Below are 24,686 nucleotides of genomic sequence, written 5' to 3' on the forward strand. Positions count from 1 at the left end.
CACTGCAATATTAATATTTTGCAGTATATTGTCATTTTTACAGGCTTTTGTAACAGTGCGATAGCTGTTCCTGTCCGTTAGTTCCGGGTACACCCGCAGCATGTGAGCCCGCTCCATATATCACCCCCTGCACCACAACATGCTATTACATCATGGTTCGCGAAGGAGTTAATGTGCAGCGGAAGGTGCAAAGTGAAAATTGCAATTTTCCGCTGACATGCTGTCATTTTTGTGCACAATATGTTTTACCCAGTTTGTGCCAATGAAGACGAATACCTTTTAAAATGTTAAGTGGGTTCCCCCGGGTATGGCGATGCCATATATGTGGACGTAGACTGATGTTTGGGCACGCTGCAGGGCTCAGAAGGGAGGGCGCGCCATTTTGATTTTGGAGTGTGTCATTTGTTTGATAGTAGTTCTGTGTAGGTTTTGTGGTATTTCAGTTTATAATGTGGGGGCATATGTAAGCTGTGGGGAGTACATCAGCGCATAATAAGAGGTTATAATAATAAGTTAAATAAATAATAATCCGCAGATGTGTGGCCAGTGTCGCACTGATAAAAGGTGCCCAATCTTATCCGCTTTTGGAACTCTGCACATTTTGCGTCGCCATATTCTGAGAGTCAGAACATTTATAGTTTTTCTCCAATGGAGCTGTGTGAGGGCTTATTTGTTGCAGGACAATCTGTAGTTTTCATTGGTACCATTTTGGGGTACATTCAATTTTTTGGATCACTTTTTATTCCTTTTTTGGCAAGAAGGTGACCAAAAACAAGCAATTCTGACAATGTTTTTTATTCTTTTTTTTTTACAGTGTACACAGTGGGATATAACTGCCATTTTTACTTTATTCTGCGGGTTGAGGCGATTACGGTGATACCATATGTACATAATTATTTTTATGTTTTGCAACATTTGCACAATAAAATCACTTTTTAAAAAAATATATATATATTTATTTATTGTGTCACCATATTCTGAGAGCTGTAACTTTTTTATTTTTCAGTCAAAAAAGCTGTATAATGGCTTGTTTTTTGCAGGACGGGTTGTGGTTTTTATTGGTACTATTTTGGGATACATGCAACTTTTTTATCACTTTTTGTTCTATATTTTGGAAGGGGTGGTGACCAAACAATAGCGATTGTGGCATTGTTGTTTTTTTTTGCGGTTTTCACCTTGCAGGAAAAATAGCACTATTGATTTATGGTTTGGGTCCTTATGAAAGCGGTGATACCAAATATGTGTACTTTTTTTTTAACGTTTTCAAGTTTTTTCCTATAATAAAAGTCTTATTATAGGAAAAACGCTAAACTTTTATTTTTACACTTACAGTGAAGGAAATAAGTATTTGATCCCTTGCTGATTTTGTAAGTTTGCCCACTGTCAAAGACATGAACAGTCTAGAATTTTTAGGCAAGGTTAATTTTACCAGTGAGAGATAGATTATATTTAAAAAAAAACAGAAAATCACATTGTCAAAATTATATATATTTATTTGCATTGTGCACAGAGAAATAAGTATTTGATCCCTTTGGCAAACAAGACTTAATACTTGGTGGCAAAACCCTTGTTGGCAAGCACAGCAGTCAGACGTTTTTAGTAGTTGATTATGAGGTTTGCACACATGTTAGATGGAATTTTGGCCCACTTTACAGATCATCTGTAAATCATTAAGATTTCGAGGCTGTTGCTTGGCAACTCGGATCTTCAGCTCCCTCCATAAGTTTTCGATGGGATTAAGGTCTGGAGACTGGCTAGGCCACTCCATGACCTTAATGTGCTTCTTTTTGAGCCACTCCTTTGTTGCCTTGGCTGTATGTTTCGGGTCATTGTCGTGCTGGAAGACCCAGCCACGAGCCATTTTTAATGTCCTGGTGGAGGGAAGGAGGTTGTCACTCAGGATTTGACGGTACATGGCTCCATCCATTCTCCCATTGATGCGGTGAAGTAGTCCTGTGCCCTTAGCAGAGAAACACCCCCAAAACATAATGTTTCCACCTCCATGCTTGACAGTGGGGACGGTGTTCTTTGGGTCATAGGCAGCATTTCTCTTCCTCCAAACACGGCGAGTTGAGTTAATGCCAAAGAGCACCATTTTAGTCTCATCTGACCACAGCACCTTCTCCGAATCACTCTCAGAATCATCCAGATGTTCATTTGCAAACTTCAGACGGGCCTGTACATGTGCCTTCTTGAGCAGGGGGACCTTGCGGGCACTGCAGGATTTTAATCCATTACGGCGTAATGTGTTACCAATGGTTTTCTTGGTGACTGTGGTCCTAGCTGCCTTGAGATCATTAACAAGTTCCCCCGTGTAGTTTTCGGCTGAGCTCTCACCTTCCTCAGGATCAAGGGTACCCCACGAGGTGAGATTTTGCATGGAGCCCCAGATCGATGTCGATTGACAGTCATTTTGTATGTCTTCCATTTTCTTACTATTGCACCAACAGTTGTCTCCTTCTCACCCAGCGTCTTACTTATGGTTTTGTAGCCCATTCCAGCCTTGTGCAGGTCTATGGTCTTGTCCCTGACATCCTTAGAAAGCTCTTTGGTCTTGCCCATGTTGTAGAGGTTAGAGTCAGGCTGGGTTCACACGACCATGTTACGTCCGTAATGTACGGAACGTATTTCGGCCGCAAGTCCCGGACCGAACACAGTGCAGGGAGCCGGGCTCCTAGCATCATAGTGATGTACGACGCTAGGAGTCCCTGCCTCTGCGTGGAACTACTGTCCCGTACTGTAATCATGATTACAGTACGGGACAGTTGTCCTGCAGCGAGACAGGGACTCCTAGCATCGTACATCACTATGATGCTAGGAGCCCGGCTCCCTACACTGTGTTCGGTCCGGGACTTGCGGCCGAAATACGTTCCGTACATTACGGACGTAACATGGTCGTGTGAACCCAGCCTCAGACTGATTAATTGAGTCTGTGGACAGGAATCTTTTATACAGGTGACCATGTAAGACAGCTGTCTTTAATGCAGGCACCAAGTTGATTTGGAGCGTGTAACTGGTCTGGAGGAGGCTGAACTCTTAAATGGTTGGTAGGGGATCAAATACTTATTTCTCTGTGCACAATGCAAATAAATATATATAATTTTGACAATGTGATTTTCAGTTTTTTTTTTAATATTATCTATCTCTCACTGGTAAAATTAACCTAGCCTAAAAATTCTAGAGTGTTCATGACTTTGACAGTGGGCAAACTTACAAAATCAGCAAGGGATCAAATACTTATTTCCTCCACTGTATATAAAACATTTTTATAAACTTTTTTTAAAAAAATTTTTTGTCCCACTAGGGCACTTGAAGACCTGCAGCACTAAAATATATTTTATGCAAAAAAATTACTTCTTTTGGGACATTTTTTTATTTATTTATTTTGTTAGATTTTGTTTCAAATCCCATTAACCCCTTAATGACACCTGCAATTGTAATTTTTTTAATTTTTGTTTTTTCCTCCCTGCCTTTCAAAAGCCGTAGCTTTTTTATTTTTTCTTCGACATAGCCGTATGCAAGCTTATTTTTTGCATGACAAGTTGTAGGTTTTCATGGCACCATTTATTGTATCGCATAATGTACTGGGAAACTGAAAAAAAATATTTGTTGGCTGAAATGAGCAAAAAACTGTGATAACGACACATTTTGGGCGGTTTGGTTTTTATGGCGTCCATTAGGCAGTAAAAAGTACATGTTCACCTTATTCTACGGGTTGATACAATTATAGTGATACCAAATTTCTATGTTTTTTTATGCTTTACCACTTTTATAAAAAGAATACTATTTGCTAAAAAAAAAGTTTTGTGTCGCCATACTCTGAAAGACATAATTTTTTATTTTTCCGTCAGTTGAGTGTAATGGCTTATTTTTTGCAGGGTGAGTTGTAGTTTTTACTGATACCATTTTGGGGTATATGCGACTATTTGATCACTTTCTATTCCATTTTTTGGAGGACTAAGGTGACCAAAAACAGCAATCTGCGTGTTTTATATATATATATATATATATATATATATATATATATATATATGTATATATATATATATATATATATATATATTATATATTTTTATTTTTATTTATTTTTTATGGTGTTCACCGTGCGGGTTAAATAATGCTATACTGTGATAGTTCAGACTTTTACGGATGCGACGATACCAGATTTGTTAACTTTTATTTTTTGGACTTTTAATATATATATTTTTTTGGAACATTACATTTTTTTTATTTAACTGTTTTTTATTTGTCTCCCTAGGGGACTTGAACCAGCAATCATTGGATCGCTTGCATGATATACTGCAATACGAATGTATTGCAGTATATCGCTCTGCTGACAGACTCCTTTGAAACCCTGCCGGAGGCAGGGTTTCAAAGAAGTACAAAGATGGCATTCATTAGGCCCCTAGGCTGCCATGACGACCATTGGCACCCCGCGATCGTGTCTTTGGGGGGCTGATTGCACGTCGGAAGGGGCCACCCCCTGATTCTAATTATGTAAATGCTAAGGTCGCTAAGTCATCTTTTATACCGCCTCTTGCAGTGAGGTTTCAGCTGTATTACACAGCCGTCACCCGCTAAGTACGGAGCATGCTCAGCCAATAAGCCGGCTTCATACTTCCCCTTAACGGCTGCCACGTACATGTACGTGGCATATCATTAAGGGGTTAAGGAATAACTTTATTTAGAACTCTATTTTTTACCTAAAATGTATTAGGGCCTGCTTACATCACTGTCAGGTTCCGTTTGGGGTTTCCGTTCATCTATTCCATCAGATAAATGAAATTGCGAACAGAAACTATAGCTTCCGTTTGCATTTCCATTGATTTCAATGGTAATGCTTCTGTTTCGGTTGGTTTCCGTTTGTTTTAGTTCCGTAAAGTTTCAATTTTTTTAACGGAAACAATAGCGTAGTCAACTGTGCTTTTGTTTCCGTGAAAAAAGCTAAGTGCAACGGAAATCAATGGTAATGCAAACGGAAGCTATAGTTTCCGTTCGACTTTCTGTTCATCTGTTCCTCTGACGGAATGGATGAACGTAAAACCCCATCGAAGCCCTAAGTCTACTCTTGTTTGCTAATACAGTACACTGTGTTACTATGACATAGTGTGCTCTAACAGCAGGCATGCAGAACAGGCAGCTCTGGGCTCCTTTCTAGATCCCCAGGGTTGACTTCATGGGGATTCCCCAATGTTGATTGCATCACAGGATTTTTTATGACGCAATCGAAGAAGGGAGTCCCCTTTGATGATGCCACACCCCAAAAAAAAAGTTAGTAACAGTTAATAAAAAAATTCTATATACCTCAAAACTGTGCCATTGAAAAATACAACTTATCCCGCAAAATAATAAGTCCTTATACAGCCATATCGACGAGAATATAAAAAAAGTTATAGCACTTGAAAGTGACGATGGAAAAACTAAAAGAATTGCTTGGTCATTAGGGCCCAGAATGCATGCAGAGGGAAGGGGATAAATATTGTCACCATTATCTTTTTAAAATATATATATATATATACTTGTTCTTTGGTTTGTTACAGATATTGACTCTTTGTATGAATGGATACATATTTTGGGAGCAGAGGTTGTTATCTCAATATACCATCTAAATTTTGCTTTACAACCATATATATATATATATATATATATATATATATACACTGCGTTCCAAATTATTATGCAAATGTTATTTTTCGCAGATTTTCCTAAATAGTCGATGCAAATGACAGTCAGTATAATCTTCAAGCCATCAACCGTTGGAGTATAATGAGAATTTTATTGAACAAATCTCCTAATGATTTTTTTTTTAAGTAAAAAACTCAAAATGCACTGTTTCAAATTATTATGCACAACACACATCAAAACATTTTAAAGGTTGTAAAGAGAACTAAAATGGTAATTTGTTGAATTTGCAGCATCAGGAGGGCATATTTACAGAAATCAAAAGCTCTTTCAATAAAAAAAAACTTAACAGGCCAAGTTACATGTTAACATAGGACCCCTTCTTTGATATCACCTTCACAATTCTTGCATTCATTGAATTTGTGAGTATTTGGACCGTTTCTGCTGGAATATCTTTGCAGGATGTCAGAATAGCCTCCCAGAGCTTCTGTTTTGATGTGAACTGCCTCCCACCCTCATAGATATTTTGCTTGAGGATGCTCCAAAGGTTCTCAATAGGGTTGAGGTCAGGGGAACATGGGGGCCACACCATGAGTTTCTCTCCTTTTATGCCCATAGCAGCCAATGACACAGAGGTATTTTTTGCAGCATGAGATGGTGCATTGTCATGCATGAAGATAATTTTGCTACGGAAGGCACGGTTCTTCTTTTTGTACCACGGAAGAAAGTGGTCAATCATAAACTCTACGTACTTTGCAGAGGTCATTTTCACACCATCAGGGACCCTAAAGGGGCCTACCAGCTCTCTCCCCATGATTCCAGCCCAAAACATGACTCCACCACCTCCTTGCTTATGTCGCAGCCTTGTTGGGACATGGTGGCCATTCACCAACCATCCACTACTCCATCCATCTGGACCATCCAGGGTTGCACGGCACTCATCAGTAAACAACACGGTTTGAAAATTAGTCTTCATGTATTTCTGAGCCACTGCAACCGTTTCTGCTTGTGAGCATTGTTTAGGGGTGGCCGAATAATTGCTTTATGCACACTTGCAAACCTCTGGAGGATCCTACACCTTGAGGTTCGCGGGAGTCCAGAGGCATCAGCGGCTTCAAATACCTGTTTGCTGCTTTGCAATGGCATTTTAGCAGCTGCTCTCCTAATCCTATTAATTTGCCTGGCAGAAACCTTCCTCATTATGCCTTTATCTGAACGAACCCGTCTGTGCTCTGAATCAGGCACAAATCTTTTCACAGTACGATGATCACGCCTAAGTTTTCTTGAAATATCCAATGTTTTCATACCTTGTCCAAGGTATTGCACTATTTCACGCTTTTCGGCAGCAGAGAGATCCTTTTTCTTTCCCATATTGCTTGAAACCTGTGGCCTGCTTAATAATGTGGAACGTCCTTCTTAAGTCGTTTTCCTTTGATTGGGCACACCTGGCAAACTAATTATCACAGGTGTCTGAGATTGATTACAATGATCCAAAGAGCCCTAAGACACAATACCATCCATGAGTTTAATTGAAAAACTAATAATTAAATGTTTATGACACTTAAATCCAATGTGCATAATAATTTGGAACACGGTGTACATTTATGATATAAATATGTGTTATGTAATTTTTCATGCCTTTTCAAATTATGTACCTGGAATAAACCATCACTCTACAGAAATAAGTTAAGACCATCTTCTCATATGAAACATTTTTGCATATTTTATACATTACAATATCTTGATCCTTTTTTTTCAAAATGCTTGCTTTTTTGCGATTACATAAAAATATGAGGCGTAGACACTAGTGTTCTGGTGTGGCTGGCTGTTCTCAGGTATACCCATTATCCTCATATTTACATGGTAATGTTGCATTATATTAAACCCTCACTACAGTTTGGGGCAGTATTCCCGCGGAGAGGCAGGGACTCCTAGCAGCATTGAAAACTAGGGCTGGGAGGTCAGAGATGTAAACGTCCGAAAATACGGCATGTCGCTTCTTTTTCCGGGAAAAAAAGCTCCTCCTTCCATTGAAATCAATGGGAGGCTTTTTTGGCGCATTTTTGGACGCGGTTTCCACATCAAAGCTCTGCGTGAATATAGCCTTACACAGCCGCAGCCCCGCTCTGACTACATTCATGTATTTCAATACTAAGCTGTGCGGGTGCACAGCTTAGTATTGAAATACATGAAGTAATGGTACTTAACCCTACATTGTTAAACATTTACTTACCTGACCTGTTGTTATGCGGTCCTGTACTGTCCTGCTGTCTGAGTCTATGACATGCCCACTATTCGCGGATTGGCCACATCTGCTCACTTGAGCAATTCTGGCCAATCCATTAACAGAGGGCATGTCTTAAGCCTAAGAAGCGCACGCAACCCCCCAGAGTGTGACCTGATCGCTGGCCAGTGGTCAGGTCACAAGATAAGTTTTTAATTTAAAAAAAAGGAGGATCCCGCAGTCCCCCCCCCCTGCTGGACGCCCTAGGCACTGCACCCCATTGGCTGGTGGCAAATACAGCCCTGGAGACACCCTAGATTAGGGGTCAGAAATCTGTGGCACCTGTGTTATATTCAGCACGTGAGGCATGGTTTGCTGGCACACTTTTCCCCCGGTGTCAAGGGCCATTGTGTGATTCGCAGAGCTGAACACAGGGGGAGTGAGCAGCCCTTCATTATGCGCTTGACTGCGCTGAAAACCAGGTGACAGAGCAGTGCTGCATTGTGTTTGTCACTGCTGAACACTTGGCAAGTACACAATACAGCACTGTTCTATCTTGGTTTTCAGCGTTGCCAAGCGCATAATGAAGCAATGCTCTCTCATGGTTATCAGTGGCGCAAGGGTGGAGTTCAATAACTGCTCTGTAAAAGAAAAAGTTAGCAAAACTTGGCAGCTCTCTTTCCTATGTGCACCCTCACCCAAGCTGGTGTTCAGCAGTCGCTTTCCCTCCTGTGTGAAGCGTCACCAAGTTGGTATTCAGTAGCTGCTGTCTCTCCCATGTGCGCACACACAGCTGGTGTTAACAAGTTTTGTTTGCACCACAGATAGATCATCTTTGCAAATAAAGTCAGGGACAAGGGTTACACTGAAATGTAAGTTTAATTAACTGATTAATTGGTTTATGTCACATACTTGGTAACGCTTCATGCACACAACCGTGCCTGTAATTACGACCCGTAATTACGGCCACGGCCAGCCGCGGATGACCACGGACAGCCGGCTGTTTTTACGAGCCGTGCTTCCATTATAAAGTATAGGAGCACTGTCCGTAAAATAAAAAAAGACATGTCCTATTTTTTGGCAGGTTTCTACGGCACAGACACTCTCCCGTAGACATACGGGAAGGTGTGCGTTGGCCATAGAAATGAATGGGCTTGTAATTATGGTCCGTAATTACGGGCGATTTTACGGTCATGTGCATGGGGCCTTACAGTTTGTCTTATATGACTTTTAGGTTTGCATGGCACATTGAGTAGTTCATCTTTGATTTTTTTTTTCTTTAGCGGCACGCCATACAAAAAAGGTTGCCTACCCCTGCCCTGGATTATAAGAAGAGAGCATTTCTGGCTAAAAGATGGCACAGATAGACAAACTAAACACAAACCACAAGGGAACATAGCCCCTAAAGAAATTATATGCAAAAGTATATGCAAAAATAGAAAATCTTTATTGAATATAATACACAATAACATACTATGGAATAAAAAGGATGAACCATATACGGAAATACAGACAGTAAGGCCAGATGTAAAAGCCCATAGGTAGAGTCAACCAACCATCAGTGGCCAGGAACCACTCACATAACCCACAGGGAGATATGAATAAAACGTGCGCATAGAATTACCATGCACACATATTACAATGTGCTACCTAAATGCGTGTAAATGTCTGTAGGGCGAAACGCGCGTTAAGGCGTTTTTTTCATCCAGTTCCTGAGGTTGCCGATCCCGCTCCCCATCATGTTTCAGGGTATGTGCTTGCCTTCATTTTTCCACTATTGATTATCCTTGATGACAATTTCCAGTACATTGTTCTGGCCTTTTAGTGTCAGGATTTCTCATGATCACCCTTGTGTATTATACATGCATTTAGGTAGCACATTGTAATATGTGTGTATGGTAATTCTATGCACATGTTTTATTCATCTCTCCCTGTGGGTTATGTGAGTGGTTCCCGGCCACAGATTGTTGGTTGACTCTGTTTGCCTATGGTCTTTTACATCTGACCTTACTGTCTGTATTTCCATATATGGTTCATCCTTTTTATTCCATAGTATGTTATTGTGTATTATATTCAATAAAGATTTTCTATTTTTGCGTATACTTTTGCATATAATTTCTTTAGGGGATATGTTCCCTTGTGGTTCGTGTTTAGGTTGTCTACTTGTATAGGAGGGACCCCTGTTTACGCCATTGGTTGGATTCGAGGTTTGTGTAGGTTGTTCGTTTAAAACATGCCACAGCCTACTCTGTCCTCCCCAGCCATGTCTGCATTTACTAACCCCCCTGAATTTTGCTATTTGGCTACTGCTATAGAATCAGAATCCCCATTTTTAGTCTTACAAATAATCTTATTGTAGGTTTGCATGATATTTCTGTTCCAAAACGTATGGCCATGTATGGAGCAGTACGCCGTATCCAGGAAAGCGTGAACGTCACTTTATCTATGTTAAAAATGGACAGATATTTAGCAGATGCCAAATGGAACGTGGTTCAAAGTGCAACTGACATTGAAGACCCTTATGAAAAGCAGTCTAATGTAAGTATCCCTTTTAAGCAGTTGGCACATCTAAACCAGTATCGTCAGTGTATGGGGATAACCACAAATGTTTTTATGTCAAATATCTTTTTATTATTTTAGACATCATATTGTACAACAAAGCAAAGTCACATTTTGAACAAATAAACACTTATAGACAGCACTTAGTAGAGCTTCCTGCCTCTTTAACAAGAAGAATCAAATATAAAGACTTATTCACGTTTGATTATGCCAATAAAAAATGTCAAACGTTTTTAGGCTAATGAAATATACTGACTTCTCTGAGGAGATTAGCCCACTTTACACTTGAAACATAAATATCTAAAAATATATAATTTTTTTTACAAAAACTCAGGGAACAATCTCCCTAAAAATAAGTTTAGGTTGTTCTGTTGCTTTCGCCTGGGAAGTTGTTAAACGGACACTAACTTCTCAAACAACTTATAGTAATCTAATAGTAAACCTGTTACATATCTTTAGCGTCCACGGCCGCAGACCGCGGTTCCTACTCACCCCTCGGCGCCGGCGGCCGTGGATCTGTGAGTGCTGGCCGGCATCTCCTTCCTAGGAGGTGCCAGCACTCACTTCCACTCCGCTCGGCTGTGTCCTATAGGGTGCGTGTGCGCATTCGAGCCCGGCCTTAGGGCACATTCAGACGTGGTGGAATTGCTGTTGAATTCCGCTCCGGACAGTCCGCAGTGGAATTCTGCAGCAGCCGTCTTTTACATTTGTTTCTATACATTTTTAGAAAACTTAGTTCAGATGTTGCGGAAAATAACTGTGCGGAATTTAGGCCGTGGTGCAGAATTTTCCCTCCGCAGCATGCTCATTATGTGGCGGAGAAGAAGCGGAATTTCACTGCGGATTTCAGCCTTTGCAATGCAAAAACTGAAATCTGTGGCAAGTCCGCTGTGATATCTGCAACGCCTGAATTACCTGTCAAATATGCAAATGTTGGTGCAGATGCGTTGCGTAATTGCCCTGCATCTGTACCAACATTTGCAGTGGAAAAATTCTGCCACGTCTGAACATGGCCTTAAAGGGCCAGTGCGCGCAAATTAATTTTATTACAGCCCCAATCTCTCTGGACTATAAAAGGGGTCCTCCCCTTTCACTCCCTGCCAGAGCATTGTTTGTATTTCCCATGTTAGTCTTAGCAAATGGTCCCTTATTTTTATCCTGTTCCCAAGTGTTCCCGTGACCTTGACCTACCACCTGTTCCTGTATCCTGTGCTGTGTTCGTCCCTGAGCCCTATTGAGTGTTGGAGTCGTGTTCTGCCATCGGTCAAGTCTGCTGTCCTACACCACGTTTGGTGTAATCTGCCACGCCTGATATCCTCCATCACGTGTGGCATCCTCTGCCTTCTAAGTTCTATCTGTGCCTAGCCACTGCGACTGTCTGGACTATTCAGGTACCCTTGTGCTGGACTTTGTATTGTTTGGAAAAAAGAACCCCCCCCCGCCCGGACGAAGGTGTCAGCGAAACGCGTGTCGGGTCTGGTGTCATTCTTTGTGCAGGAGACTCAAGATGGGTATGTGTTCATTTGTTCTGGTTTTCATGGTCTCCTACCTTTATTCATGTGTGTGACATGGCCATGTTAAATCATGATCCACTCTTCATTTGTTTCACTACTATACTAAACAGCGTGCCTACAATCTGATTACCTTTATCTTTATCTTTTTGAGGGCAGCTCCTTTGGCTTCTCTCTGACTGTTATTACATTTGTTTATTTACATTCATGTTTCTGGACATGGTTTTTCCATTTGCTTGACCTGTATTACATCATTTACTGTTAGTCCTGACAGTCTGTCTGTCATTGATTAGCTTTCATTTCATCAAAAAAAACGCTCCATCAATCTTTCTATTTGTATACACATCCTTTCACATTAGTATATTAACAAATTATCTATCATTTTGCACATATCCTCTTGACTTCATTACATACTCCTGGCACAGGCTGATACCTTCATTAGCATTGTATGACTAATTTTTCATTATTTTTTGTATACATGTCTTTACTAAAGTTCAAACCTTTTTTCATTATATTATGATTATTGTGTAATTATCGACCCTCTCCAGTTGTAAGTTTTGTCTCTATGTTCTTGTGGGTCAATGCAACAGGTTATGCTTGGTATACTTTTCTCAAATGCCCCAGAAATCACGGATATTTATGAATTATCTCACATTTAAAACAGATTTTTGTTGGTTATACACCTCGGTGGCATTTGTGTCTTCCTGAATGTACAGATAGGCTTTGTTTGTATTGTTTGGGTACGCTGGTGTTTGTCCAGCTTCCTCCCTGCTATGGCGGTGTGGCCTAGTGGGTCCACATACCAACAGATCTTGACAGTACGCTCAGGCCATGGACCACGCTGGTCAACCCAAGACCTTGACGACGTCACAAGCCATGCAGGCAGACATGCAAAACCTTCAGTCCCGACGAGACCAACTCCTCCTGGCGGTGAACGCCATTGCACATCGACTGCATGCGCAAGCCACAGTCATCATCGCACTGCAGTCGTCACCCCACCAGCACCTGCTGTTCCTCCTGCTACACCTCCTGTCAGTACCAGCGCCGACCCCTGATGCTTCCTGCCGCTACCCCCACGCTATGACGGAGACACGAGGTCCTGCAGGGGATATCTGAACTAATGCAAGATACACTCCAGACTACATGCAAAGGTCTTCCCCTTTGATGACGCAAGGATTGCTTTCATAATCTAGCTCCTTACTGGCAAGGCCCTGGCATGGGCGAACCCCATTTGGGAGCGTTAGGGGCCATAGACTCGTGACTTGCAGTGTTTTTTACAGACTTTCCGTTCTATATTTGAAGAACCTGGGAGAGCTTCTTCTGCTGCTGCATTCCTGCTGACCTTACACCAGGGAGACATCTCCGTGGGCAATTATGCCATTCAGTTCCGTACCATGGCTGCAGAACTAACTTGGAAAACTGAGGCCTTGGTGGCTACATTCTGGCAGGTACTGTCTTCTGGGAATAAAGACAAGCTTGCCGCTCGCGATCTGCCACCTAACCTGCATGATATCATTCTACTAGCCACCCAGATTGACATGAGGATCCGGGAGCGATACCATGAGGTTCGCCGGGAGAAAAAATTTCCTAGGCTAGTTCCTACTTTCCAGAAATCCCTACTATCCTCATCAGTTGTTCCACCAGAGGAGCCCCTTGTGGGTGGACTGAGTCAAATTGTCAACCCAGGAGAAACAGCGCAGACGCACTTCAGGACTTTGTCTGTATTGCGGCCTCGGAGGCCATGTTATGCATTTGTGTCCCCAGAAGCCAAAAAAACCTCCAGTGCCTAGGTTTGGTTGGAGAGACTACCCTAGGCGGAATGGCACCAAATAAAAAAATTCTCTTCCAAACTGACCATTCCTGTGACCATAGTGTTCGGCGAGAAGACGCACCGGGTCCCTGCCTATCTGGACTCAGGATTCGTGGCAAACTTCATCCAGCAAGACCTAGTGGATCATCTCCAGTTGCCCACTGTTTTCTGGATACGTCTCTGGCTGTTGCCTCGGTGAATGGTCTTCCTCTGCCCGATCCAATCATGTCTGAAACCAAGCCGTTGAAGCTCCAAGTTGGAGTCCTTCATACTGAACTTATTTCCTTCCTTTTCTTGCCTAAAACCGTCAATCCAGTTCTATTGGGCCTGCCTTGGCTCCAAATGCATGCTCCTGTCCCGAATTTGAATTCCGGAGATGTTTTTCAATGGGGTTCCAAATGTCACCACCGCTGGCTGTTACAGATCCATCCCGCCCAGCCTTCTCTGCCTCTGTCATTAGCGGGATTACCTACTCATTTTTCCCAATTTGCAGACGTCTTCAGCAAAAAAGGAGGCTGAGATGCTTCCTCCACACCGGTCTTACAACTGTCTGATTGAACTGGTTCCAAATGCTTCTCCTCCCTGTGGACGGATATATCCTTTCTCCTTGCCAGAGACTTAATCCATGTCAGCCTATATCAAGGAGAATCTGGAGAGGGGTTTCATACGAAAGTCTTCCTCCCCGGTCGGGGCTGGGTTTCTACCTAGTTCAGAAGAAAAACTGATCTCTTCGACCCTGCATTGACTGCTGTGGTCTCAACCAAATCACGGTCAAGAACAAATACTCATTGCCACTAATATCTGAACTGTTTGACCATATACGAGAAGCTAGGATTTTCTCTAAACTAGACTTGCGTGGGGCTTACAATTTGATCCGAATCCGTCAAGGTGACGAGTGGAAGATGCCATTCAACACTCGAGACTGGCACTATGAATACCTGGTGATGCCCTTCGGTCTATGAAACGCCCCGCGGCCTTCCAGGAATTCATCAATGACATCTTCCGAGATATCTTCTATGTCTGTGTTGTGGTCTATCTCGATGATATTTTTATTTTCTCTCCAGATCCGATGACTCATCGGAGGCATGTTCGTCAAGTTCTACTGTGATTAAGGGAGAATCGTCTGTATGCCAAGCTGGAGGTTCTCTGCCCTTCCTGGGCTATATTATCTCGGATCAAGGTCTCAAGATGGACCCTGAGAAAGTAAAGTCTGTCCTGGAATGGCCATGTCCTCAGGGCCTGCGATCCCTACAGCGTTTTTTTGGGATTCGCCAACTTCTACCGGCAGTTTATCCCAAGCTTCTCATCACTGACGACTACCATCTCTACCCTTACTAAGAAGTGTGTGAACACCAGGGTGTGGACTCCAGAGGCAGAATCTGCATATAATAGCCTCAAGAGGGCTTTTACGTCAGCCTCAATCCTCCATCATCCTGACGTCTCTCGACAGTTCTCATTGGAGGTGGACGCTTTCAATGTTGGTGCAGGTGCACTTCTGTTCCAGAGAAGCTACAAAGGAAAGTCAGTGGTGTATGGCTATTACTCAAGAATATTTTCCTCTGCTGAGCACAATTACTCTATTGGGGATCGGAAGTTATTCACCATCGAATTGGCTCTGGAGGAGTGGAGACATCTGCTAGAGGGCGCAGCTCATCCCATCCTGATATACACCGACCACAAGAACCTCACTTATCTCCAGTCGGCTCAACGGCTAAACCCCCGTCAAGCCAGGTGGTCACTGTTCTTCACCCGTTTCCAATTTGTGCTCCACTACCGTCTTGCTGACAAAAATGTGAAGGCCGATGCCCTATCCAGGTCGCTTGAAACAGAGGACATTATGGAGTACCTTCAACGCAATTATCATAGACCGGTCCTGAATTATTACAGCTAATCCTCTGCAAGTTTGAGACATCCCTCTGGGGAGGACTTTTGTGCGGTTGGCAGATAGGAGGAGAATCCTTCTCTGGGGACACTGCTCAAAACTGGCTGGACACGCGGGTGTTTGTAAGACTCGAGACTTGATACCTCGTCATTTCTGGTGGCCCACGCTGCCCAAGGATATTGTGGACTTTGTCTTTTCCTGCACTGTGCGTGCTTCTAGAAAGGTTGCTCACTCCAAGCCTGCTGGTCTGCTCCAACCTCAGCATATTGCTATGGACTTTGTCACTGACCTTCCTCTCTCAGCGGGATGCAATACGGTCTGGGTGGTGGTGGATCGGTTCTCCAAGATGGCTCATTTTGTTCCGCTGACTGGCCTACCTTCTGCTCCTCGACTGGCTAATCACTTCATTCAGCTAATCTTCCGCTTGCATGGCTTGCCATTTCACATCGTGTCCAATCGGGGGGTTCAGTTCACCTCGAGATTCTGGAGAGCCCTCCGTAAACTCCTGGATTTTAAATTGGACTTTTCTTGGCCTACCATCCCCAGTCCAATGGTAAAGTCGAGAGGATTAAGCAGATCATGGAGTATTATCTCTGTCACTTCATCTTCATGCAGCATGATGACTGGGTACAGCTTCTTCCATGGGCCGAGTTCCCATACAACGATCACACAAGTGAGTCCACCACTTCCACACCATTCTACATTGTGTACGGTCAACATCCTAGAATCCCTCTTCCTATATCGGCTACATCTCAGGTACCCGCTGAGTGGGGACTTTTTGCAAATCTGGCAACAGACCCGGTCCTCTATTCTGCTAGCAGTTGTTCGCATGAAGCAATAAGCGGATATTAGAAGAAGAGAGTCGTCTCAGTATCTTCCAGGTATCAAAGTCTGGCTGTCCTCACGGAATATCCGTCTGAAGGTGCCTTCGTATAAGTTTGCTCTCAGGTTCCTCTGACCCTTTGAGATACTACAACAGATAAACCCTGTCTCCTATAAGCTTCGGCTGCCTCCTACACTCAGAATCCCTAACTCCTTTCATGTGTCCCTCCTGAAACCGTTGGTCCTGAACCGCTACAGTAAGACTTGGAGTCCCGCAGTTGCTCCCAGTGGTTCATCTGATGTGTGTGATGTCAGATTCTGGACTGCATGAGGAAGGACTTTCTATTTGGTGGACTGGAGAGGATTTGGTCCTGAGGAGAGGTCCTGGGAGCCAGAAGAGAACCTTTATGCCCCTACCCTCATTAAGAAATTTCTCTCTTGCTCTGCTCCCAAGAAGAGGGGGCATAAGTGGTGGGATATTGTAGCATCCACGGCCTCATACCACCGTTCCTACTCACCCCTCGGCGGCCGCGGCCATGGATCCGTGAGTGCTGGCTGGCATCTCCTTCCTAAGAGATGCCAGCACTCACTCCCGCTCCGCTCGGCTGTGTTCTGTAGGGTATGCACGCATGCTCGTGCCCGGCCTTAAAGGGCCAGTGCGCGCACATGAATTTTATTACAAATCAGCCCCAATCTTTCTGGACTATAAAAGGGGTCCTCCCCTTTCATTCCCTGCCTGAGCATTGTTTGTATTTCCCATGTTAGTCTTAGCAAATGGCCCCTCAGTGTTATCCTGTTCCCAAGCCTAGTGGGTCCACATACCCACAGATCGTGACAATATCAACTTTGCAATTGACTTAATGTTTAAATGTAGTTGTTTTTTCCATGCAAATTTATGGTGATTTTACTGCCGCTAGGTGTCTCCCATCCTGTAATCTGCTGTCCACCCTCTGTTGTCCAGCAAAATTTGTCTCTAGTTTTGGAGCAGAGGAGACGGACTACAAGAAGTGCAATGTGTCTCTTCACTGCCTGCCAATAGAAGCAGGAGGAAGGAGCAGAGAGAGGAAACAGACAAGCTGTCCATACAAGTTGGGAGTGAGGAGACGAAGCAGGAGGAGGAAGCAGGGAGAGAAACACACTGACATTGCCCACTGAAGTCTATGGAGAAGAGAAGGGGGAGCAAGAGGAGATAGCAGTGAGAGAGAGGAGACACAGATGCTGCTGCCCATAGAAGTCTATGCAGAGGGATGGGCGCAGACAGAGGAGGGAGCAGAGTGAGAGCCAAAGACAAGCTGCCCATAAACGTCTATGGGAAGGGGGGAGCAGAGAGGAGACACAGGCGGCTGTTTTCTATGTCATCCCAGTGCTGGATTCTCAGCTACACTGCTTACTGTATAGTCTCCTCCATGCTGCTGCATATATATATATAAGGAAATAAGTATTTGAACCCTTGCTGATTTTGTAAGTTTGCCCACTGTCAAAGACATGAACAGTCTAGAATTTTTAGGCTAGGTTAATTTTACCAGTGAGAGATAGATTATATGTAAAGGATCTGCCAGGCACAGCTTCGGGGTTAACTCCCATAGGTAATCAGTCTACACCTGAATCTACGTCTCTGAGACTGACTCCTTCTTCCACCACTCAGGATGGCAGGCTTAGGAGTGGGAGAGCCTATCGCAGCCTGGCCAGACAGAGCTAGCTCCCGCCCTCTGTCTATTTATACCTGCCTTTCCTGTTTCTCCCTTGCTTGTGATTCTTTCCGTGTGGTTTCCTGGCCCAGCTACAGCTCCTAACTATTTGATCCTGCTCCATACTGACCCTGGCTTACTGACTACTCTTCTGCTCTGCGTTTGGTACCTCGTGCTCTCCTGGTTTGACTTGGCTCGTTCTCCACTCTGTTGCTCACGGTGTTGCCGTGGGCAACTGCCCCTTTCCCTTTGCTTTGTATTCCCTTTTATGTTTGTCTCGTGCACTTACTGAGCGTAGGGACCGCCGCCCAGTTGTACCCCGTCGCCTAGGGCGGGTCGTTGCAAGTGGGCAGGGACAGAGTGGCGGGTAGATTAGGGCTCACTTGTCCGTTTCCCTACCCCTATCATTACATAATCACAAGCCCATACCTAGTCTACCCCGGTCCCTGACAACACTATGGACCCCCTTGAGACCCTGGCTCAGCAAATGCAGGGTCTCTCCCTACAGGTCCAGGCCCTGGCTCAGAGGGTCAAACAGACTGATGCTACCTTGGTAGTTCCCCTCACCTCACCTCCTGAACCCCACCTCAAGTTGCCCCACCGGTTCTCAGGGGACCGGAGGGCTTTTCTCTCCTTTCGGGAGAGTTGTAGGCTTTACTTTCGCTTAAAGCCCCACTCCTCAGGTTCTGAGAGCCAGCGAGTGGGTATAATTATGTCCCGGCTCCAGGACGGGCCCCAAGAATGGGCCTTCTCCTTGGCTCCTGACGCCCCTGAACTTTCCTCCGTTGATCTTTTCTTTTCTGCTCTCGGACTCATTTATGACGAGATTGACAAGACTGCCTTTGCCGAGAGTCAGCTGGTGACCTTACGTCAGGGTAAGAGACCTGTTGAGGAGTATTGCTCTGACTTTAGGAAGTGGTGCGTAGCTTCTCGGTGGAATGACCCTGCCTTAAGGTGCCAGTTTAGGTTGGGTCTGTCGAATGCCCTGAAAGACCTGCTAGTTAGCTATCCCTCTTCTGACTCCCTAGACCAGGTTATGGCTTTAGCGGTACGACTTGACCGACGACTCAGGGAACGACAACGCAAACGTTTATGTGTTTTCTCCTCCGACTCCCCCATGATGCCTCCCGAGGTTCCGTTGCTTCGTTCTTCCCCGGAAGACTCAGAGGTACCTATGCAACTCGGGGCCTTCGTGTCCCCCCAACAATGTAGAGATTTCCGCAGGAAGATTGGTCTCTGCTTCTACTGTGGGGATGACAAACATCAAGTGAACAACTGTCCTAAGCGTAAGAATGCAGCCGGAGAACTTCCGCGCCTAAGTGATCATCGGGGAGGTCACTTGGGCGCACAGGTATTTCCCGTAAATATGAAACGTAATAAGATCTTGCTTCCCTTTCAGGTCTCTTTTGGTGGTAGGTCTGCTACCGGCAGTGCCTTCGTGGATTCAGGGTCCTCTGCTAATATCATGTCTGTGGAATTTGCTATGTCTCTAGCTATGCCTTTGATTGATTTGCCTAAACCTGTACCGGTAGTGGGTATCGACTCCACTCCTCTTGCTAATGGTTATTTTACACAGCATACCCCTGTTTTTGAACTCCTTGTTGGCTCCATGCATTTGGAGCAGTGCTCTGTACTGTTGATGCAGGGATTATCGTCCGATTTGGTTTTAGGCCTTCCCTGGTTGCAGTTGCATAATCCCACGTTTGACTGGAATACTGGGGAGCTTACCAAATGGGGTAATGAATGCTTGACGTCATGTTTTTCTGTTAATTCTATTTCTACCCCTGAGGAGGTGAACACGCTACCTGAGTTTGTTCGGGACTTCGCTGATGTTTTCTCTAAGGAGGCCTCCGAAGTGTTACCTCCTCATAGAGAATACGATTCCGCTATCGAATGTGTACCAGGAGCTAAGCTTCCTAAGGGTAGGATATTTAATCTTTCTTGTCCCGAACGTGAAGCCATGAGAGAGTATATCCAGGAATGCCTGGCCAAGGGTTACATTCGCCCCTCTACTTCTCCGGTAGGTGCTGGCTTCTTCTTCGTAGGGAAGAAGGATGGTGGTCTTAGGCCATGCATTGACTACCGTAACCTGAATAAGGTCACTGTAAGGAACCAGTATCCCCTTCCTTTGATTCCTGATCCCTTTAATCAGGTTCAGGGGGCCCAATGGTTCTCTAAGTTTGATCTACGGGGGGCGTATAACCTTATCCGCATCAAAGAGGGGGATGAGTGGAAGACTGCGTTTAACACGCCCGAAGGTCATTTCGAATACCTCGTCATGCCCTTTGGGTTGTGTAATGCTCCGGCGGTCTTCCAGAATTTCATAAATGAGATTTTAAGAGATTACCTGGGGATATTTCTGGTAGTGTACATTGATGACATACTGGTGTTTTCCAAGGACTGGCCCTCCCACATTGAGCATGTCCGGAAGGTGCTCTAGGTCCTTCGGGAAAACAAACTGTTTGCAAAAACCGAAAAATGTGTGTTTGGGGTACAGGAGATACCATTTTTGGGTCAAATCCTCACTCCTCATGAATTCCGCATGGACCCCGCCGAGGTTCAGGCTGTGGCGGAATGGGTCCAAACTGCCTCCCTGAAGGCGTTACAGTGTTTTTTGGGGTTCGCTAATTATTACAGGAGATTTATTGCTAACTTCTCGGTCATCGCTAAGCCTCTTACGGACCTCACTCGCAAAGGTGCTGATCTCCTACACTGGTCTCCTGAGGCCGTCCAGGCTTTTGAGGTCCTTAAGAAGTGCTTTATCTCGGCCCCGGTGCTGGTTCAGCCCAACCAAATGGAGCCATTTATCGTGGAAGTTGACGCGTCCGAGGTGGGAGTGGGGGCTGTCTTGTCCCAGGGTACCAGGTCCCTCACCCATCTCCGCCCCTGTGCCTACTTCTCCAGGAAGTTTTCGCCCACTGAGAGTAACTATGATATTGGCAACCGCGAACTTTTAGCCATTAAATGGGCATTTGAAGAGTGGCGCCACTTCCTGGAGGGGGCTAGGCACCAGGTAACGGTCTTTACCGACCACAAGAATCTGGTTTTCCTAGAATCTGCCCGGAGGCTAAACCCGAGACAAGCTCGATGGGCGCTATTTTTTACCAGATTCAACTTTTTGGTTACCTAAAGGGGTGGGTCTAAAAATATTAAGGCCGATGCACTGTCGCGTATGCTTCAATGCCAGCCCTCCTTTGGAGGAAGATCCTGCTTGTATTTTGCCTCCCGGTATAATCATTTCTTCTATTGATTCTGATTTAGTCTCTGAAATTGCGGCTGATCAAGGTTCAGCTCCCGGGAACCTTCCTGAGGACAAGCTGTTTGTTCCCCTGCAATACCGGCTAAGGGTACTTAGGGAAAATCATGACTCCGCACTATCTGGTCATCCAGGCATCCTGGGTACCAAACACCTCATTGCCAGAAACTATTGGTGGCCTGGGTTGCCTAAAGACGTTAAGGCCTACGTCGCCGCTTGTGAGGTTTGTGCTAGGTCCAAGACTCCCAGGTCCCGACCAGCGGGCTTACTACGTTCGTTGCCCATTCCCCAGAGACCTTGGACCCATATCTCCATGGATTTTAACACCGATTTGCCTCCATCCCAAGGCAAGTCGGTGGTGTGGGTGGTAGTAGACCGCTTCAGTAAGATGTGCCACTTTGTGCCCCTCAAGAAACTACCCAACGCAAAGACGTTAGCTACCTTGTTTGTCAAACACATCCTGCGCCTCCATGGGGTCCCTGTCAATATTGTTTTGGACAGAGTAGTACAATTTGTTTCTTTGTTTTGGAGAGCCTTCTGTAAGAAGTTGGAGATTGATCTGTCCTTCTCCTCTGCCTTCCATCCTGAAACCAATGGCCAAACTGAGAGGACTAATCAATCTCTAGAACAATATTTAAGGTGTTTTATCTCTGACTGTCAATATGATTGGGTCTCATTCATTCCCCTCGCTGAATTTTCCCTTAATAACGGGGTCAGTAACTCGTCAGGGGTCTCCCCCTTTTTCTGTAATTTTGGGTTTAATCCACGGTTCTCCTCCGTTTCACCTGGTAGTTCCAACAATCCCGAGGTAGAGGTCGTTCATCGGGAACTGTGCACAGTCTGGGCCCAGGTTCAGAAGAACCTAGAGGCGTCCCAGAGCGTAGAAAAAACTCAGGCTGATAGAAAACGTTCTGCTAACCCCTTGTTTATGGTCGGGGATCTGGTGTGGTTATCGTCTAGGAACTTGTGTCTTAAGGTCCCGTCCAAGAAGTTTGCTCCCCGGTTTATTGGGCCGTATAAGGTCATTGAAGTCCTCAATCCTGTCTCCTTCCGGCTGGAGTTACCCCCATCTTTTTGTATACACGACGTGTTTCATGCCTCCCTCCTTAAACGCTGCTCCCTGTCCTTGGCTCCCTCGAGGAAACCTCCTGTTCCCGTTCTCACCCCTGAGGGGGTGGAATTCGAGGTGGCCAAGATTGTGTACAGCAAGATGGTCCAAGGCTCCCTCCAGTACCTGGTCCATTGGAGAGGATACGGGCCTGAGGAGAGGACTTGGGTACCCGCCCGGGATGTTCACGCTGGGGTATTGGTCAGGAAGTTCCACCTTCGTTTCCCCAGTAAACCAGGTCCACTTAGAAAGGGTCCGGTGGCCCATCATAAAAGGGGGGGGGGTACTGTAAAGGATCTGCCAGGCACAGCTTCGGGGTTAACTCCCATAGGTAATCAGTCTACACCTGAATCTACGTCTCTGAGACTGACTGCTTCTTCCACCACTCAGGATAGCAGGCTTAGGAGTGGGAGAGCCTATCGCAGCTTGGCCAGACGGAGCTAGCTCCCGCCCTCTGTCTATTTATACCTGCCTTTCCTGTTTCTCCCTTGCTTGTGATTCTTTCCGTGTGGTTTCCTGGCCCAGCTACAGCTCCTAACTATTTGATCCTGCTCCATACTGACCCTGGCTTTTCTGACTACTCTCCTGCTCTGCGTTTGGTACCTCGTACACTCCTGGTTTGACTCGGCTCGTTTACCTCTCTTGTTGCTCACGGTGTTGCCGTGGGCAACTGCCCCATTTCCCTTAGCTTTGTGTACCCTTGTCTGTTTGTCTTGTGCACTTACTGAGCGTAGGGACCGCCGCCCAGTTGTACCCCGTCGCCTAGGGCGGGTCGTTGCAAGTAGGCAGGGACAGAGTGGCGGGTAGATTAGGGCTCACTTGTCCGTTTCCCTACCCCTATCATTACATTATATATTAAAAAAAATAAAATAAAAATCACATTGTCAAAATTATATATATTTATTTGCATTGTGCACAGAGAAATAAGTTTTTGATCCCCTACCAACCATTAAGAGTTCAGCCTCCTCCAGACCAGTTACACGCTCCAAATCAACTTGGTGCCTGCATTAAAGACAGCTGTCTTAAATGGTCACTTGTATAAAAGACTCCTGTCCACAGACTCAATTAATCAGTCTGACTCTAACCTCTACAACATGGGCAAGACCAAAGAGCTTTCTAAGGATGTCAGGGACAAGATCATAGACCTGCACAAGGCTGGAATGGGGTACAAAACCATAAGTAAGACGCTGGGTGAGAAGGAGACAACTGTTGGTGCAATAGTAAGAAAATGGAAGACATACAAAATGACTGTCAATCGACATCGATCTGGGGCTTCATGCAAAATCTCACCTCGTGGGGTATCCTTGATCCTGAGGAAGGTGAGAGCTCAGCCGAAAACTACACGGGGGAACTTGTTAATGATCTCAAGGCAGCTGGGACAACAGTCACCAAGAAAACCATTAGTAACACATTACGCCGTAATGGATTAAAATCCTGCAGTGCCCGCAAGGTCCCCCTGCTCAAGAAGGCACATGTACAGGCCCGTCTGAAGTTTGCAAATGAACATCTGGATGATTCTGAGAGTGATTGGGAGAAGGTGCTGTGGTCAGATGAGACGAAAATTGAGCTCTTTGGCATTAACTCAACTCGCCGTGTTTGGAGGAAGAGAAATGCTGCCTATGACCCAAAGAACACCGTCCCCACTGTCAAGCATGGAGGTGGAAACATTATGTTTTGGGGGTGTTTCTCTGCTAAGGGCACTGGACTACTTCACCGCATCAATGGGAGAATGGATGGAGCCATGTACCGTCAAATCCTGAGTGACAACCTCCTTCCCTCCACCAGGACATTAAAAATGGCTCGTGGCTGGGTCTTCCAGCACGACAATGACCCGAAACATACAGCCAAGGCAACAAAGGAGTGGCTCAAAAAGAAGCACATTAAGGTCATGGAGTGGCCTAGCCAGTCTCCAGACCTTAATCCCATCGAAAACTTATGGAGGGAGCTGAAGATCCGAGTTGCCAAGCGACAGCCTCGAAATCTTAATGATTTACAGATGATCTGCAAAGAGGAGTGGGCCAAAATTCCATCTAACATGTGTGCAAACCTCATCATCAACTACAAAAAAACGTCTGACTGCTGTGCTTGCCAACAAGGGTTTTGCCACCAAGTATTAAGTCTTGTTTGCCAAAGGGATCAAATACTTATTTCTCTGTGCACAATGCAAATAAATATATATCATTTTGACAATGTGATTTTCTGTT

At 44.9% G+C, this 24,686-nt stretch overlaps 1 protein-coding gene across 4 annotated transcripts in view; it reads left to right on the forward strand.

The window, feature by feature from the left end:
- The window catches only part of LOC142660280 (sperm-specific sodium:proton exchanger-like), a 216,709-nt gene that overhangs the window by 58,340 nt on the left and 133,683 nt on the right, over positions 1–24,686 (forward strand). For all 4 annotated transcript variants that reach the window (XM_075836867.1, XM_075836868.1, XM_075836871.1 and 1 more), the window contains exon 6: positions 10,206–10,384. In XM_075836867.1, coding sequence (XP_075692982.1) covers positions 10,206–10,384 — 179 coding nt within the window. The remainder of the gene's footprint in view (positions 1–10,205; positions 10,385–24,686) is intronic.

Source organism: Rhinoderma darwinii, chromosome 9, assembly GCF_050947455.1.
Source record: "Rhinoderma darwinii isolate aRhiDar2 chromosome 9, aRhiDar2.hap1, whole genome shotgun sequence".
NCBI classification, from domain to species: domain Eukaryota; kingdom Metazoa; phylum Chordata; class Amphibia; order Anura; family Rhinodermatidae; genus Rhinoderma; species Rhinoderma darwinii.